The following is a 19,244-nucleotide window of genomic DNA, read 5'->3' as shown; positions in this document are numbered from 1 at the left end:
TTTGGCTTGCAGCCTACAGATTTACATCCTTTCAGGGGCTATGAAAATGGCAAAATGCCCTCAAAGTTTCCTGTCTGCTGGAGTGTGAATCAACTCATTAGAGAGCTACAGTATCATGGTAAATTATCTGTGTTCCTGGGAAGACGTGCACAGAAAACAGCGTCGTTGACTTCTTCTTGCCTTTAAATCTTTAGCTCAACAAACAAGAACAAAAGAATCTACGGTCTCAAGAAACAAAAGATGGAAATTTACAGTGCAGAAAAAAGCTTTTGATTATATTTGTGTGATTATATTTGTTATGATTGCGAACACTTTCTTGTGCACAGGTGTGGGATGATAATAAACAAAACTGTATGTTGCTTTAAAGAAGCAGTGGTAATCAAACCGTAACAGGCTGTTTCTTAGTGAAAATGGCTACCCACTGCTGCAGGATACAGCGCTAACGAGAGCAGTAAGACTCAAGCTGTGGGACTAAAACCATGAGCTGAGAGGCTAAAACGCTCCATAGATCATTTTCACATTCTACAGAGTATTTATTTCTTCCATTGAGTGCAAATAGGTTGAGCGACAAATCATTGGTATCTTATTAACTAATATAAGATGGCACCATGATGTTCGGTCTGTCTGTTGGTGCGCATTGTTTTGTCTTGTTTCGTTTTGTTCGTATCATCAACTCTGCAGAGAGGGTGAATAGCTGCAATCTGCCATCTCTCGAGGACCTGTACACCTCCAGGACCCTGAGGCGTACAGGTAAGATTGAGGTCGACCCCTATCACCCTGGAAACAGTTTCCTCCCTTCTGCTGCCAGACTCATCAACAAGGCCACAGCGACTGTGGGGCTGGATGAGAGACCTGGGGGGGGGGGCCCAGGTCTCTCATCCAGCCCCACAGTTGCTTAACATTAGACTCTTTGCGTTACATTAACGTGCCCTGGACTTTAAATTGCCGTTCATATTGCAACTATTTTTAATATTATACTGTAAGATCTGCGCTCACCACTACCCTGCAGATGTAGTGCATGGTGAGATCTGAATTCCTGCAACAGGTTTTGTTTGTTTGTAATCAATTGGAGATAAATGTTCAACAAAATGCAAACAAAATTGGGTCAGGGTAATTTTTCTTGTTGCTGTTGCAATAAAAGTTTCTAGGCGATCGGGCATTTCATAATCAAACATTTATTAAAAAGTGGAATGGCTTGAATTTTAGTCTACTTCTCAGTTGCTTGCTAGAAAAATACAACAAGGATGATAGAGATGGTGATTCTACTCATCAAACTGATATATTGAATTTGTGTCCCCAGGTTAAAAGAAAGTAAAAGTTACATTTTTGTTCTTTTAAGATCACCTTTTTCCACTGAAACGTCACTGATCACTATATAGACAAATAACCTCATACACTATGACAGCGAATCCCATAGTGGGGTTGGTAGTCACAATGTGTAATGAGTGTTTTTTACGGTTAATAACTTTCTGTTAAAATAACTTATAAGAATGAAAGTTAAACCCATTTCAACACAAGACTTTATGCTTCGCTCTAATGTAGGGATGAAGATATGTCGATGATGAGCAATTCACATGAGTAAAAAGCGTGACAAAAATCCCCGGTCTCCCCTAATAAGGGTTTTCATAATAAAAGAAAGTGGATAAATGTTGGATTGCATTTGTAATGTTTGTATTGGATGTAAGATGCTAGAGAAATTATCTCGAAAGCTGAAGTCACGTATAATTCGAAAGCGTGTGCTGCTGTGGAGCAACAGGTTAGGGTGCCGATTTGGATGTATGCTGTCTCCTGACTGGGTGAACAGCCCCCTCTGACCCCTGGCACCGTACAGGCGTGCTAACACGGTCAGCCATCTGTTCACTGCTGTTGGCGTCAGGGTCTGTCGTGTTGCTCTACTGAGAAAAGACCCCAGGAGACGCCACCAGCTCCAATACATGACAAAACTGCTAACCTTCCCCGCCCATACACACACACACGTCCCTACACACACCATAAGGTGATGCAGCACATGAACTGACTCAAAGACACATATATATTCTGACATACACACAGCCTGTCCCTAACAATCCCAGCTGCTCCCTGTCTGTATGCTGAGGCTGCTGTTCTGCAGCAAACACTAACACACACATATATACAGCATGCAGAAGCGAGGTAACAGAGGCTACAAACTATTGACAAATGTACATTGAAAGGTCATGTAAATAATTGATAGAAGAGGTAGCAACCGCTGTCTGAAGATGTTTTACACTAAAAGGAGGAAGAAAAAACAAAATGTACAAATGCCAACAGCACAATATGAGCGCCTGAAAAAGTGCAAACTATGCCAGATGCTTGAGTAACTTGCAGAAGTTAAACAAAGAAGTATGATGAAGTTGTACCAGCAACAGGTGGTTGCAGTTCCCTTGGAGCATTAGTTTGACATTAATGACGTGGCTCTGTTCAAAAGTTACAAAATCCCACAAGCATCTCTGAAGCCCAATAATTAATACGATATGTCTTGTTAGTTTAATCAGTGCAAAGTCCCCCTCTTTCAAGCCTTAATGCTGAGCTAAGACGCAAACTGGCTGCCGGCTGTAGCTTCATATTAACCGCACTTACATGAGAGTGGTATTTTGTATTTATAACTCATATAATGTATTATATGCACATACAGTATATGTACAAGCAAGTAAATACATTTACCTGTAAAATATCTAAAAAGTGAGCTCAGATAATTACCTCCAATATGTGTGATTACTAAATGTAACAAAAAGGAGCAGCAGCACTGAAAGTCTTGGTCTTGTTAAATGTGTTTCTTTACCGACAGAATTGAAGTACTTGGTTCAATCTTGCATTATGTATTTATATAACTAACTTAAGTAAAATGAATATGAAAGGCATAGTCAGAGCTTTGTAGACATTAAAGAGAAAAAGACTATTAGATTTGTGTTGGCGTTGGTAAATACTCGCTTTTGGAAAAGGAAAAGTCAAATCAATACCTCAAACAGCCCAAGGTCTCACAATTGACTAAGAGGGCTTTAAACTCTGCAAAACATATGCCCTCCTATATCCTATTGATTTGTATAAGGAAAAAAAACCTTTACTGTGAAAAAAGGGGGCAAAATCTCAGGTGAAGCATCAGAGGAGGGACAGATATTCAACAGGTGTCTTATACAGATGGACACAAGTAACAGCGGTAAAATTATGATATGAACAAACAGATTTAATTATAGAAATTAAGTAAATGCAGCACATGACATGATACTAAGTAATCAAATGTAATAAGTTCAAGTTGACATGTAAGTGGCATTGACCCATTCCACACTGACAGTCACCACGGTCACTGAATGCCATTTCTGCAGCACATAAACTCAATACACTAAATCGACATTTCTGAAGGGCCGAGGAGAATGTTATCCATCAGCAGGAGAAATCTATGTGAAGCTGAGAGGCGTGGCGTGCTGCACGGGTTTGCTCCTTTTTATTTCATAAAGTCGCCTCCCCCATCCCTCCTCCTCCTCCTTCTCCTCCCTCCTCCCTCCTCTGAAGCTACAGGCGGCAACACTGTTGTTTGGGTGTGATTAGCTGTTCTCAGTGTGTTGTAACACTAACATATATATATGTATATATATATAAATACATATGCAATAATAAGAGATACAGGCACACACATATAATTAGATACAGCCAGATCAACAGAAATACAGACACATGGGAGAAAGAGTGTCTAGCAACAAAGGCACAATGATAGCCAAAGGGCTGTAAAAATGAGAGATGAGGCAGAATGATGCTCCCGACACAGAGAGGGGACTGTTTATGGTCAGTTACTTGTTACCATTATCTCACCTCTCCCTCTTTCTTGTCGCCATCTTTTCCTATAATTCAGCAGAGAAATTGCTTTTGTCTTAGCAGCTTTTAAGCCTCTCTAAGCAGTTTCGTTTTCATGAGAGAGCCAAAAAGGAGAAAAAAAAAAAAAACATTACTTTAATGGGTATTAAAGTGACACGGTGATTGTGCCTATGCAAGCATTGTGTGTTAAGAATAACCTGACCAGGGGTAGGCAGTGGGCAGAATACAGATGAGTCTCAGACCTTAAATTTATGTTTTGTGTCACTCGCTCTCTGCATGTGTTTTCTGAATAGAGCTACAGGGTGCATGCAGAACAGAGAGCTGTGGTGCTCCATAGAAAATGGAAAACCATCCTCTTTCTCATTCAGTATAATATATTTCTCCACAGGTCACTTTGTATGGAATTATAATCCCACTAAATATTATGTTGCTAAAAAAAAACTAAAAAAACAAGTCTGTATTGGGTTGTTTGACAGGGCGTATTACTTAGTCATCCCCTCCAAACTGTCTGCTGCCATTGACGTAGCCGTTTCAGTTAATGTTATCCCAGCATGGCAGCACACACACAAAGCAAACAGCCAAGTCAGTGTCAGTAGCTTTTTTAGCTTATCACATAGTCCATAATCAGTTATGTAACGCAGCTATTTCAGGTTTGACTACATTATACGGCATCATTCGGTGAATGAAGTGGAAAAAAGATGGTAATGAAAAGAGAACAGCATCAATATACTGATAAGAGTGTTTGCATAGTGAACAGATGGGAGCCTGGAAGACGAAGGAGCAGTTGCTGATCACAAGGCAACACTGGGCACAGACGAAGAGGAAGAGGAAGAGCACGGTGGAAAATAAGAGGCAGTTGTGCTCCAGGCATTCCTCTCTGTCACTGAGGTTTCCATCAATGTCGCCGCTATTGGGAGGGAAAGTGTTTACAGTCGCCTGTGGCTTGTGGAGTAATGAATGTAGGAAGATAGAGATGGGGGGAAAATATGAGAACATGATGAGGTGATGCGATGGAAAGGGAGTGAAGGAGCAGAGAGGTTAGGGAGAAACTGATGGCCAGAGGTGCCGAGGAGAACAAAGAAGATTTCAGAATGAAGGAGTAATGGAAAGCAACGAGAGCCAGGTTATAAACCCAGAGAAGCGCTCGAGGAACCAACAAATATATAAGGATCAAAGAGTAGTGGGTGTCACCGTTCAGCTGCCACACAGGATCTGACCGAGAGTATTCCAGCTGCAGCTTAAAGGTCTCCGGATTGTCACAGATTTAATGGCATGAAAACCAGCCACTGTTCTGAGTTGCACTAACCCACAATCTGGTCCAATCGTCACATTTTGTTATGAACCACTAACAATAAATCGTGAGCGAATGGGTAGCTATAGTTGCCGTGGTTATCAGCGACTCATTTAACATTTTTCACAGGCAACATAGAGGGCACAGACTCCAGAGTATTCATTAAAGTCCAACTGCTACTGGATTTTTAAAAGGTAAATGCCAACATATGTGAGAGCTTAAAACGTCTAGAATCAATATTTTCCATTCACAATGGATCACATAACCACTTGTTCATGACAGGGGGCACTCGTAGTGGCAAACCCAAAATAGTTAGCACCCAACTTAGCAGCACCCCTCACCTGTGTGGAGCTTTATGGCATCTTTTAACTAATACTAGACAAAGTTAGTTATTAATTGATGAACATAGAGGTGCATTTAGTCGCTAAAAGACAAATATTTTATATTCACTGATATTGAGGTACTGATATATCTGTGATAAACTAAAACCATGCAATTTGCTGGTCAAATGCTTTGAGCACGCTGGTTCACAGTGCAACATGATTATTTCAACATTATTTATACATTATTATTACAAGATATCTTCCTGTCCATGATCGGATTTCCATATGACTTTAGCCACTGTGTTGCAGCAGCTACTGTTGGTGTGGCTTTGAGATCTTATTTTGTTGCTCCGACCAGTTTTGTCCAGCTAAATTTTAAGTCTTTTATATTCCTGCGCTCCCTCATGTGCAGGATGTAAACAAAGAAACCTCAGCAGGCATATGCACATTAGTATGCTGCACCACATTGGGGACTGTTTCTATTTTGGGTAAGTTTGACTTGGTTGCAACTTAAGGATGAGAGACAGCGAGAGGGAGAGAGGGAGAATGTAATCGCCATTACTTAGACAGTAAAATTCTCAGCTCATGCACACATACTTTGCTGTTTCAGCCGTGTGGTGTGATTAAAATGGAAAGCATCTGCTGTATGAGATGCAGCTTCGCACTGATTATATCACAGTAAGAACACCTAATCTTTGATGCCCTTTCTATTTCATCAAGAAGATTGGCCAGCATACTCATGACGTTTTCATTCATTATATAAGATAAAGCTAGACGGCCTCAGTGGGTGTCAGTGTGCAGATACTGGGAGCACATACAGTTTTAAGGATAGACACTGTATGGCTGCATAATAATGTCTCAGTTTAGTGTCCTCCACTATAGTAAAATGTCAGCTACAGGACACCTACTGATACCATATACATCACACGGTAACACATCCCCAGGAGCCTGTAGCAGGGTTATTCTTTTCAATGGGCACTGAGTATACTTAACTTCTCAAGCACCACTGATGTGCAGACCAGCTCCAACACCCTGTCATTTACGGAGAAATGGAACGTCCTCATATTTTGTAATCTAGCTTGTGATGCAGGAGCCAAGAGATTTACAGAAACTGACGACAGTGACAGCAGGAAGCTGTCAACCACATAGCCCTCCTGTCTCATCCAATCAGCAGCTCTCTTTAGTCAGCTTGCTGTGTGCTTTTTAATATACAGTATGTGTGCCTTTAAATCCAGTGCTCACTCCTCATAGCTCTGTTTTTGATCTGAATAACCCCTCAGAAAAATATCTGCTCCAGTAGCGTTTGTTAAATTTGTGTGGCTTCTGCTTGGTGCCGTGATCCATTGTTAATACAGCCTAAAAATTAAATATTAAATGAATCATTAAATACATAAGTAGCTATTAAATTTTACTGAAATATGCAAATTTGATGAGTCAAAACAGAACAGGAAGAAGGAAAATAGAGTCACACTAAATCATGAGCATTTATTGCCATCATGCATCGTTTCGGGCACAAGCCCCTCTTCCTTCCTCACATGTATTCAGTCCAACAACACAAAAACATAATTTTTCCATAAAAAATATGTGTGGATTTACCTAAGCTTATGCTAATACTCTACTCAAATGCCATTTATACGTATTACCTAATTGTATTTTACAGCTATAATATACAGTATATGTATATTATAACATAATGTGCCATTATTCCTCTTCTCCAAGCTGGGCACCAAGGGATACGCTCTTAGTGTGACTCCAGCGTTCTTATTAGGTTCAAAAAGTTTGAAAGTTCAAAAATTAAATGTATTAAGCGTGGAAGTTGTACAACATCATCATTCAGTGCCTCGTTTTTCTTGAGTGAGGTGGAGGGTGCACCAGTTGTGAATGGAAGTATATTGCTTTTTCCCATTGCCTCTCAACTCCCATGCAACGTTTGGGGTATGTGTGGCCTCCGTTTGGTTCATGTATGATAATACAGTAGCCATTCAACCGAGCTTGTTAAGGTTGATGTGAATGTGAGTAATAAATGATGAGAATTGTGGAAACCCCAACTCTCATGGTTTGAATTTTTGACGACTTCTTCTCCCTCTACGCTCTCCAAGCTACCTAAACCATGAAACATTGACCCAAACCAGGGACACACTTTTGTGATACAAACACTCAGACTACTGCTGCTGAGGCCGATTATAGAAACCCTTTTGATGGACACATGACATGCGAGTAGTGTGTTCAAGATGAAGAATCGTTGTTGATTTTGACAAAAAGAAAAAGACTGAAGCTTAAAATACAAACTAACCTTTAACAAATGGGGCCATGCTTCATACGTTGTTCAGGACAAACAGTTATTTCCTTCCTGCTGTGAACAAAATTCTGAAGTACTACAATAACTCTGACTTGTATTTCTGCTGCAGTGGAGCACTTCACAGGTTTGGTGAGTGGTCTGTTAGTGGGGTGTGTAGAATATTCACAGTGTACCCACTACTTCAGTTACCATCACATGACTTAATACAGGATCCCTGCAGGAGCGGTTTCTTTCATCTCTGCAAGACCAGACTACACTGCCACTGAACCGCAGTGATTAAAAGCATCCTCTCCAGTTTGTCAAACCTCAGAGCTGACCTTTACGACGAGAGCCGGTCCATTTATCACTAAACATTACCAAAAACAATTGCCGTGCTATCAGTGCAGGAGCTGTTGAAACCCTGTTATTGTCACTGATATTGTTCCATATGGTTTAACTGATTGTTTCTTTGCTGCCATTCAATTTAAAGCCCCACTAGTTTTACCCCCTGTTGTTCTGTGAAATAGGTTACATTTTATTTTTGGCAAAACAAGGAGAAACTACACATATACACACTCAATCTTCCAACGTAGCTTTAAAACTATAATGGAAAGTGAAAAAAAGGCTATAAATCATTTATGACAATTTACTCTTTCGTGGAAAAGCCCCGCTGTTGGAATTCAGCTATTCTATTAAAAGCCAGTGATTTGCATGAATCCCAGCGCTGATTTAGGATTTTTGAAGGCACAAACTGAACTTTTCAAATCTCTGAGCGATATGTTATTCATTTACTGTGGTTGGATAATCACACCAGAGACTCTGACAAAATGAAACTAATCCAATAATTTTCTCACAGGATGAATTCATTAGAATTGCTTGATTTAAAGTCCGTGTTGAGAACTAATATGAAAACCTACTGAAATGTGATATTCCTCGTGCCAGTACTCTTTGATTCACAAATACTTATATTCTAGTCTACTTCCAATGAATGACGATTCTACCAACAGCACACAAACAAAACAGATGTAAACAATATTTGATTTACTAAATTATGTGAGAAGCTCGCAAGAAATGATCGAGAAAGGAAATCTAGAAATCTGGATACCTTTCAATATGAGGCTGAGGCAAAAGAACAGCAGCAATGTTGGTCCAGAGCACAGAGACATAACACTAAACAGAAAAGGAGGGAAGAGGGGATATCTCTAAAATCTGAGGAACTTCTGTTCATTAAGCATGGAAGAATATGTTCCATATTTACTTCTTCTGTGCCTCATTAACTCATTTCCATTTGAGGGATTGATTGGACAAGTTGAAAGAGCAAAAGGAAACTGGGCATCTACACGAATCTGTGCTCAACCCATTTGTAGTCTTCTCAGGTTTTGTTTTGAAGGTAATTTTAAACAGATGTGAAAAAAGATTTGAACCTCTTTGCTTGCAAATAGTGAATTTCATTTTAAGTGATGCTTTAGATGCACATAAATACTCGCTGGTGCAGAAAGAGCAGAGTGTTTTCAGCTTGGTGCTCTTCCACAGGCGTCACTGAACACAGAGGAGGAGCACTGAGCAGGAAACTCATCAGATATCTGCATATTAGATCTCAGCCACCCTTATGTTTATCTTCTGCTCACAACAGTATGTGCTTCCATTTACTCCTGTTCATTTCAGCATCAAGAACAACCCTTTGCAAGCAAGGAGCATCCAATCTTTAACTTTAGATTATTGCCTGAACTGCTTGGGATGTCATTTTCCCAGTTTGTCATGTGGAAGCCTTAAGCCTGTAGTAACACCTCTGATATTAACACGGTGTCCAATGACTCAGCATAGTGTGAAACAGTCAGTCACTGTGCCTCAATAATATGAAACCAGTGTAGTGTTTTAGCTCCCTAGTGGTCAAAAGCTACAGAGTGCAACTTTAAATAGAAGCTACCATCCATCTGCACTAGAGCCACCGTTGTGACCATTCAGTTACACTCATTGCAGGTCATTATGGATGTGTGAGCAAACCAGATGCACACCTCATTGGTCTTTTGCGTCTGTCTGTCTGTGTGTGTGTGTGTGTGTGTGTGTGTGTGTGTGTGTGTGTGTGTGTGTATACCATGCGGCTGGTCCTCCATGTGTCCAAGAGTTTCAATCTGCTCCACCAGGTCATTTGAGTTCCACTGACTCATGCCCAGCAGAATGGCACTCTTCCCCTCCATAACATCTGCTGGATCACACAGACACACACACACACAGACACACACACACGTGCACACACAAAGAGAAGTAAGACAATGCAGCAAAGGCAAAATCCCAAATGAATAACATGAAAACTCACAGCATTTGGTTCACCTACGCAGTATTTTGACTTATTGTTAAATAAGACTTCTTCTCAGGTGCACTCTCACGTTGGTTTTGTGCCTCCTGATAGGGCAGACAGTTTATCAGAGAGTGCACCCTAACACCAGATCAACACAGTCGTGCTTTGTACCAACAGGGCGTGGTTTCCAGTCCATTTAAGTTTGGCTGACCAAACTGCTGCTTCTGCCAACCTAATAGACAGCAATGTGGTAAACACATATCCTTCACGTGGCTCGCTGTGGCTGAACATAAATAGAGTCACAATTGTGCAGCCTTTGCCAACACTCGCAAGCAAGATAAAAATCTAAATCTGGCCTGAGTGATGTTTATGTACATTAAATACATGTTTATGAAGCTGGCCTACCAGATATCTGTTTTTACTGAGACACCATCCTCCTCGAGAAGCATTACCAGCCCTTCAGCCACACTACAGGCTGCTGTCTGATTATTAGCTGATAATGATTCAAAGTTATACATGCTGCAGCATGTGCTGTCTGTGTTCCATTTAAAAGGTACCCTGTGGAGCTTCCTTGTAAACAAACACTGTTATGTTTACATGCACTGTTTCTTGCAAAAACTGAGTAAGTGTAGCCATGAAACCTATGAAAGCTCAAAATGTTTATGGTTACATCAACTTCCTCTTCCCTGCCTTTTGGTGGGCACATTGATATGCAAATGTATTGACCATGATTGAGCATCATCAGCAGGAGGATGTGTCCTCATGCATGTGATAGCAGAGCATCAGACACAAACAAATCTGCTCATGAAAGCATTGCTCCATAACGTCGATAGATAGATAGATGTTTCATGTTCATGTTTGGGTGATGTATTGTTGGGCATCTTGAGTAGGGCTTTCTGGAGTTTCTGGAGATGTCAGTGATGCATCTGGGGTGTCTGACTGTTGCTTAGATACAGTAGCTTGGAAAGTTGTTAAAGAAAGTGTGTTTCTAATGGGTCAGGATACGAGTTTGAAAAATGTACATACATACTGTAAAATGTCTCAAAATGTTGAGACCTGCTGAAATCTTTATGGTTAGTTTTCTTGATGTATGCTTTCCTGCCCCTCCGATGCATCTAAACAAGTCAAATGGAGTAAAGCCATTATTATTACATAGAGTTTGGTGATAATTTGGTGTAATTCCCAGCAGAGCTCCACCTACATTAAGCCTGAGCAGAGGTCAAACAGATAGAAAAGCAAAGCACCACATTGACATAGTAAATGACACCCTCTGTTGTAGTGGAGAATATCTGCAGTCAACCAAAAAGATAAGCCGGCTGCGTCATGTGGTTCAGCACAACCAAAACAGTTGTCGACTCGTCACAGATTGTCATCCAAGACCGTCTAAGACAGGATAAGTCATGAAGAAGAAAACTCTCTACCTGACAGACTTCTCTCCTCTCTCACACAATCCTGCTTGGCAGCTCTGAGACACTCTGACATGGTTCTGCAAAGCCTGTCCATTTGGATCACACAGCGGCCAGTCTACTGGTCACAGTTTGTCTTTCGCTATCTGCTCTGACTCGATCCCCCTTTAGTGCCCTCTCTCCCCTCTGGTCACACAGCTCTGAGCTGAATGTAATGACGCAGGGACAAAACACAGACACTTGCAGATTCAAATATAGACAGGCAAGCACAAAGAAAATGGAGAGGAGTGAGAAAGACTCACAGAGAGATGCATATTGGATCTGAACAAAGCGTTGTAGGATGTGAGAAAGCCTGTGTTTGGATGGGAGGGGAATGCAAAGCAGGCTTTACAACAAACCCTGAAAACGAAGGTTACTGAATCATCTCCTGGAGGGACAGCTGAGCAGAGTTGCTCGCAGCCAAAACAGAAGCTCCTCTGAGAAGCAAAGTGGGTTTGAGCTGAATGAAAAAACAACCTACACTAAAAACTTGCAATCCACACAAATCAGGAGCAGCACAAACGAATGAAATAATCAAGAGAATAAAACTGCTGCATCTCCTGTGTTTGGAATATGAGAGAGGAGCGAAATCTGATTTGAACAACGGGCGAAAAAAGAAATAGAATTGTGAGATGTGCCTGAAGCCAGCAGCCTCGAGGGAGAGCAAGAGATTTAGAAACATCCTTCAACCTGTCGGCTCACAGTGAGTAAGTGTCAGAGTGGAAGACAGAGGAACAGATGCCGTGATTGTTAAACGATGAGGAAACGGCCTCAGTTGACCTGTACCACTCCAATTCTTTTTTTAGAAAGTCTCAATTTCTTGATCTACTCATTGTGCAGTAGTTGCAGCAGTGGAATTACCAAAACACTACTTCTGTCTTCATTTTCAGACCCTTTGAACTCCCAATGACACACTTTGAAAATGAGAATGCTTAGTGGACTATCCTATAAAATGGCAATAACAGAATGAGTCTGTCAGGTAAGTAGGCTACCGAAGATGGATGGCATTGAAACACCACAAGTGTAGCTCGCAAGCAGACAATAAATCCATAAACGGATATAAAAATGAGGGGAAAAAAGGCATCAAAGACATGCAGTCGTGCTTTAATTCTTAAACAGTATTTATACTAATGCTTAATGCATACATCCCATGGCAAAAATGCACGTAGAATCATAAATAGATAATGAACCCTGCTGCTAACATGGCTAAATCTACAGTCTTTGGTCCAGACTGAAATATCTCAACAACTACTGGATGGTTTGCCTTAAAATGTGGCACATACATTCATGGATCTCAGACAATGAATCGTACTGACTTTGGTGATCCCCCCCCCCACTTTTCATCCAGTAGGCAAAGGTTTCCACTTGTCTATCTCAGTATCTATGTGATGGATTGGCTTTTACTTCTTACTTACTGACTTTTCTTTCTTACTGGAGCTACCATGAAGTTAACATCTCTATTTCTGAGTGAAATGTCTCATCTACTTCTGGATGGACTGCCTTGACATTTGGTGTTTTGTTCCCCTCAAATTCCAATAACTTTCGTGTTACTCTGACTTTTTATCTAGTGCCACCATCATATCAAAATGTAACTGCAGGAACCTCAGGCACTAGGACTCACATACACAACTCAGCACACACACAGTTGGGTAAAAAAGTCAGTGCACAAGGTCGGTACACAGGTAAGCAGTCGGGGACAGGCAGAAACAAGGTCAGGACACAAGCAGGGATCAAAAACCAGGAACACAATGCTGTAGGAAAACTGCTGGAACGCTTGGTACTGGCACTGATGGCTGGGAAGACACAGACTAGATACACTAGGGCAGGCAGGTGACGAGACACAGGTGGAACTAATTGGGGGGGGGGGCAATCAGAAGCAGCGGGAAAACACAAAAGGAGGAAGTCAAGTCTCTAGGAAGGGGAAAGGTGAGCAACAAAAAAATCAGAAAACGAAGAATGTGTGAATTAGACAATATGATCTGGAAACCAAAGTGGGACATAACACAAAAGTATTTCAATTTATAACCAGGAAACTGCAGAACTACACAACATTCCCATTTGGCGCTAACTGGCAGCTGTTAGTATGTGAACACACTAAACCTAGATGGTGACATTAACACCAGCCCAGCACTGGCTCTAAACACACAGTCATCCTATCGTATTCTGGATAAACACTAAAACAGGACTTTTTTTCTTTTTTTTACAGTAGTTCACAAGTCTTGTTTGAATTTAATAATATTGTTTCATCTATACATGCTTTTCATTTTGTCACTGGAAAATTATGCATTGTATTTCTGCCCTAGAGCTTTGTCATACTTGACACCACACTAATTACCCAGAGGCTGTTCTGTAACCCAGTTACTGCTGAGTTACAGAAGAATATTTGATTATATTTTATATTGAGCTTCTGCAAACTACAGCACTTTATGGAAATATGTTTCATAGCTCATTTTATGTATGTATTCATGGCCTATATAATTTCACATATGTATGATGTTTACTTTGTATTGTTAATAAAACTTGAATGTTCATTATTATTTTTTATATTGATTTTACACACTTGAAGTGTCTTTGTCTTATCTTCTTTCTTAATCTATCCCCTTAAGTCCCCATGAATAAGCTTACTGTATATTCTGTGTGTCGTGTCATTACAAGTCTGTGCAGCACTAGTTTGGACTGATGAATGTCTGGGTTTCAGTGGTACATGGTTCAAATCAACTGCAGCAGATGTTTAAAACAAGCAAGAGGTAATTTTCTGTACTAGCAAAGCACTAAATTGGGGATAAATATCCTGTTTAGCCTTAGAGGACCTGGAGTTTGGACTTTACTAACAGAATTTGACAGCAGCATGAATCTTGCTGTTTAAAAAGTAATATTTGTCTAGCAAATCTAAGATCTGGATCTCCGCCAAAACGTAATCAGCTATTTTTGGGTCCAAGGTCTACTGCTCCACAACATTAACTCTGCATTTCCTCATAATGCTTCATAATAATTTGTTGAAAATGTACAACAGACAACCAGGAAAACAAATCATCGTTCCAGAAAGAAGCGCGCAGGAAGGCTGAATAAATCACTGACTGAGAATGAACTATCCATGAGAAAGGGAACAAAAAATGATATGAAACAAGAGAGAATTTATCTTTCATTTACTCTTCTTCAGACCAACATGTCATAAAGATGTGAGGTTATAGTGAGTGAAGACAGGTGAGAGGGGATAATTTTACAGACACTGATGAGCACATTGTAAAAACAGCTAAGCCAAACACAATTAAGGGGGGATGAGATGTGTGTAAGTATCTCTGTGTGCTCCTGCACTTCTGTCTTTGTGAGGATCAACATCAGTAAGCTCACATTTTAACCATTCCTGTTTTGTAGGCACATAGGGATGAGTGGAAGGACAGGCTGTAAAGGAATCTTCACTATATCCTCTAATCTGCTGCTTCCACATCCGTTATATGGCTTTTTTTTTTTTCTTTTGTGTTGGAGAGATAAATGCTGTAATCTTCCACACATACAACATACTGTTCATACTGAAAATTAACAAAAAAGGAAATTAAAATGGAAGTGGATAGGCAAGTAAAATCATAATGAACACGTTCCTCTGGCTTTCTTGCAAAGAGTTAGATGAGAAAATTGATACCACTCTCATTTGTGTTCCTTCATATTGAAGTTAGAGCCAGGAGATGGCTAGCTTAGTATAAACACTGGAATGAGGGAGAAACAGCAAGATTGGCTCCATTTAAAGGTAACAAAATCTATCTCACACCTCCAAAAGTCACTGATTTAAATCTGTAAGTTTGTTGGTAGACTAGAAAGTGAGTAAGTATTTTTTCACAAAATGTCAAATTATTCCTTTAGGGTGCATGTGGTAAAATTCAATTTACTGCGTCATGGTGTGCATATAAATTTAAGATTTGTTAACTTGTCAAAAAGAGACTAGGTTTTCAATCTGGCACACCACAGTCACCTTAATTTCTATCCACAAATAGTGCAGCATGGAATACAGCAACATAATAAGCCAGCAGCCTTATAATAAATAGATGTCCTACTTGCATACAAACGCGGTTTAACTCCTGTGGCAATTTATTATAGCATTAAACTGTGGGAGCAGCCAACACCATGAATTTCCTTTCAGACTCAATCTGTCAATTCCCCTCATTATTCAAATTCATGTCATCAAGTAACAAATCTGGATTAACACACTGCAAATTTGTCTACAGCTCACATCAATAAACAATGTGACAATCAAGCTGGCATTCGCTTGAGCAGCCTGAAGGCAAGCTGGGTCCCGATGAAAAATGAGACTTTTCACCCTTTTGCACAAACCTGTGCAGTTTCACATGTGTGAGAGGTAAACGGAGATTGAGTGATGCTGGCGGAGGGTGTAAAATGGAAGTGGCGGGAGATGGCAGTAGTATGTGGGGTAGAAGAGCGGTATGACTGTTGTATTTATTGCTACAGGCAAGGAAGGCCACTAGAGTTCTTCAGATACTTCAGATGGAGTAAAAGGAGGAAGTGAGAGCAATCCTGTGAAAATACACAATGCTGCTGCTAACTGGAGGCAGGAGCAGCCACAAAAGAGCTGAAACACTTTATTTAAAGATCCATGACACATAACATGCATGTGTAATATAAATACACTGTGTTCCAAATTATTACGCATATGCTGTTTTTATTCGTTTTTCCTAAATAGTCAATACAAATGACAGTCGGTACGAATTTTTAATACCTCAACAATTAGATTATAATCAGGATTTTATTAAACAAAACTTCAGATGATGACAACTGTATTTTCTTTTAAATAACTCAAAATACAGTGTTCCAAATTATTATGCACAACAGAGTTTCAAAGCATTCAATAGGTTATAAAGAATTGAAAATGGAAATCTGTTGTATTTTCTATTTTCATGCCAGAATTGCCTCCCAGAGCTGCTGTTTTGAGGGATACTGCCGCCCACCCTCATAGATCTTCCTTTTAAGGGTGCTCCACAGGTTCTCAATAGGGTTGAGGTCAGGGGATGATGGTGGCCACACCATGATTTTCTCTCCCTTTATGCCCATAGCAGCCAAGGACTCAGTGGTATTTTTTGCAGCATGGGATGGTGCATTGTCTTGCATGAAAATGACTTTACTCCAGAAGGCACAGTTCTTCTTTTTATGCCATGGCAGGAAATGATCCGTTAAGAACTCCACATATTTTGCAGAGGTCATTTTGACACCTTCGGGCACCCTGAAGGGGCCTACCAGCTCACTCCCCATTATTCCAGCCCAAAACATCACTCCACCACCTCCTTGCTGACCAACCACCAGCCACCATGTCCCAACAGCCTTGTTGGGACATGGTGGCCATCCACCAGCCACCCAGAACTCCATCCATCTGGACCATCCAGTGTAGCACGGCATTCATCAGTGAATAAAACTGTTTGAAAATTGGTCTTCATGTATTTCCGAGCCCATTGCAAACGTTTCTCCTTACGATGTATTTGCTTGACAGAAATCTTCCTCAATACACCTTTATCTGAACGAACCCGTCTGCGCTGAGTCACACACATATCTTCTCACAGTACGATGATCTTTCTTAAGTTTTCGTGAAATTTCCAGTGTTTTCATACCTTTTGCAAGGCATTGCAATATTTCACTCTTTTCATCTGCAGAAAGATCTTTCTTTCTCCCCATATTGCATAAAACCTGTGACTTGCGTAATAATGTGGAACAACCTCCTTAAGTAGTTTCCCTTTAATTAGGCTCACCTGCCAAATAAATTATCAAGCCTGTCTGAAATTGATGTCAGTGAATTAAACAGACAGGAGAAACAACACAAGCAAAATGTTTCATTGAAAAACAAAAAAACTAAAGTTTATTTAACTGAAATCCTACTGGCATAATAATTTGGAACACAGTGTATGTTAATGAGATGTCACAGCACAGAACGTAATGGAATAGAGAAAGAAAAATCTAGTTTTCACTCTTGACAAACTCAAACATGAATGTATTCTGTTATCTGTTATCTATTATCAACATGATTTTATGAAGCTTTCATTCATTACATTTTCAAACAGTAAACACAGAAGACTACAGAAATCTAAATATTGCCTTCATACCTCACAAATAACAAAACTGACTGTTATTCAGTAAAAGGTATTTTTTGTGGAGTAACAACATCAAAGAAAATAAATGCGTGACACCCTTTGCAGTTACCGGATTAAATGCCTTCATTCCTTTGGTTTGTTCAAAGTAAAAGTTATGATCCACCACGTTTATGTTCTTGGTTTGATCACTGAGCACAAAGCCTCAAATAACCCAATAGTAGAAAAGTGCATTTTCTGAATGAATCACAAGAATAGAAATGTTAATCTTTTCCTAACAGGAGCGCTTTGCATTTTCCTGTCCTTCTTTAAATGTGAGCTTCAAATGTCTTATCTCTCTTACATTTGAACAGAGGCATTTGAGAGCTTTTGTGTCTGGATTGTTGATAAACTGGACCTTTACCTGGTGGAAAATGAATGTTTTACACTCGACAGTGGAGGTGACTGTGGAGGTGGACGGGTCATCGTGCCACTCTATATCTATCTGAGACTCTCTGCTCTGACAGCGGTCTGTGATACACTTCTGTTTTCATCATCACTGCAGGCCAGCTCAAGGGGGCTGTGAGGATGTGACAAACTGATCGTGAGCGTGTGTTTTAATGAGTGTGTGTGTGTGTGTGTGCAGATGTGTGGGGGCTTTGCCAGGGGCAGCTGTGCGGATGTCAGAGGAGTTGATCAACAGAGATGACAGCGTCAAACCATCCAGCCAACAGCTGTGCTGCCTCCACGCCGTGTCACACACAACAACATCAACTGACAGAGACTAAACCTCAGTCTCAGTTCTCATAAGAAACAACAAACACACGGATGTCGGATTTCATATCTGCTTCCCTGTTTTAGAGTAAGAAAGAGTAAGAATTACATTGTTGATATTTTACATATATATTTTTATATTCATTGATATTCTGTAAATACTTTCTTGTAGTTAGTCTGTAGTTAGCATCAGGTATGGGAACATGGTATTTAATGTTTGCTCAGATTTGTATTCTTTTCCCATGTTCTTTTCTTTATGATGCAAATGAAGTTTATTTGTACAAGAATTGTGAATTACAAATTGGCCTCAAAGGGTTTTACAGCCTGTACAGCATACAGCATCCTCAATTTGGATTAAGGAAGAACTGCCCAAAAAACTTTGACTTTTATTCTTTTTTTGCAGCTTCTTAGTTAAATTTAACATTTGAGAAGTAAATACTTAAAGTCAGGAATGTTATCCCTAATAGTGTTGAAACACTTGAAATTAACTAATTTTATAGCTGGCACAGCTTGATCATCCAGTTTGTAGCTAAACAAAATAACATATTCTTAAATAAAGGTATGGAATCGGATATTTAGTTGCAAATCCTTCACAATCAATGAATTGAAGTCGAAAAGGCTTAACGTCCCTGACCCAAAGACACCAGGAGACACTTGGCATCTTTCATAATAAAGCTCTGTCAGACTTGCATTGCACCCATTTTCACTTCTTGCTTGTTTTAGGTCTTTTTCACTTTAAGACAAATCATAAAGAACTGAAACACACAATCAGTTGGTTTGAGGTCAGATAACTTGGCCAGTCAGGAAATAACATTTCTGTGGCCATAAAAGAACTTCTTGGTGTCTTTAGCTACATGTTTGGGATCATTGTGCAGCTATATTCTCCTACAAATGTGGAACAACATCCAAGTCCTACACTGCACCATTAAGGATGAGAGTGC

At 40.1% G+C, this 19,244-nt stretch overlaps 1 protein-coding gene across 1 annotated transcript in view; it reads right to left on the bottom strand.

The window, feature by feature from the left end:
- pitpnm3 (PITPNM family member 3) overlaps positions 1 to 19,244 on the bottom strand; it is a 77,618-nt gene that overhangs the window by 36,840 nt on the left and 21,534 nt on the right. The window contains exon 3 of the mRNA XM_070829202.1: positions 9,816 to 9,923. Within this exon, the coding sequence (XP_070685303.1) occupies positions 9,816 to 9,923 (108 nt within the window). The remainder of the gene's footprint in view (positions 1 to 9,815; positions 9,924 to 19,244) is intronic.

The sequence above is a fragment of the Pempheris klunzingeri genome, chromosome 4, assembly GCF_042242105.1.
Source record: "Pempheris klunzingeri isolate RE-2024b chromosome 4, fPemKlu1.hap1, whole genome shotgun sequence".
NCBI classification, from domain to species: Eukaryota; Metazoa; Chordata; class Actinopteri; order Acropomatiformes; family Pempheridae; genus Pempheris; species Pempheris klunzingeri.
The sequence above is the reverse complement of the archived record's forward strand: the minus strand, read 5'-3'. Positions and strand labels throughout refer to the sequence as shown.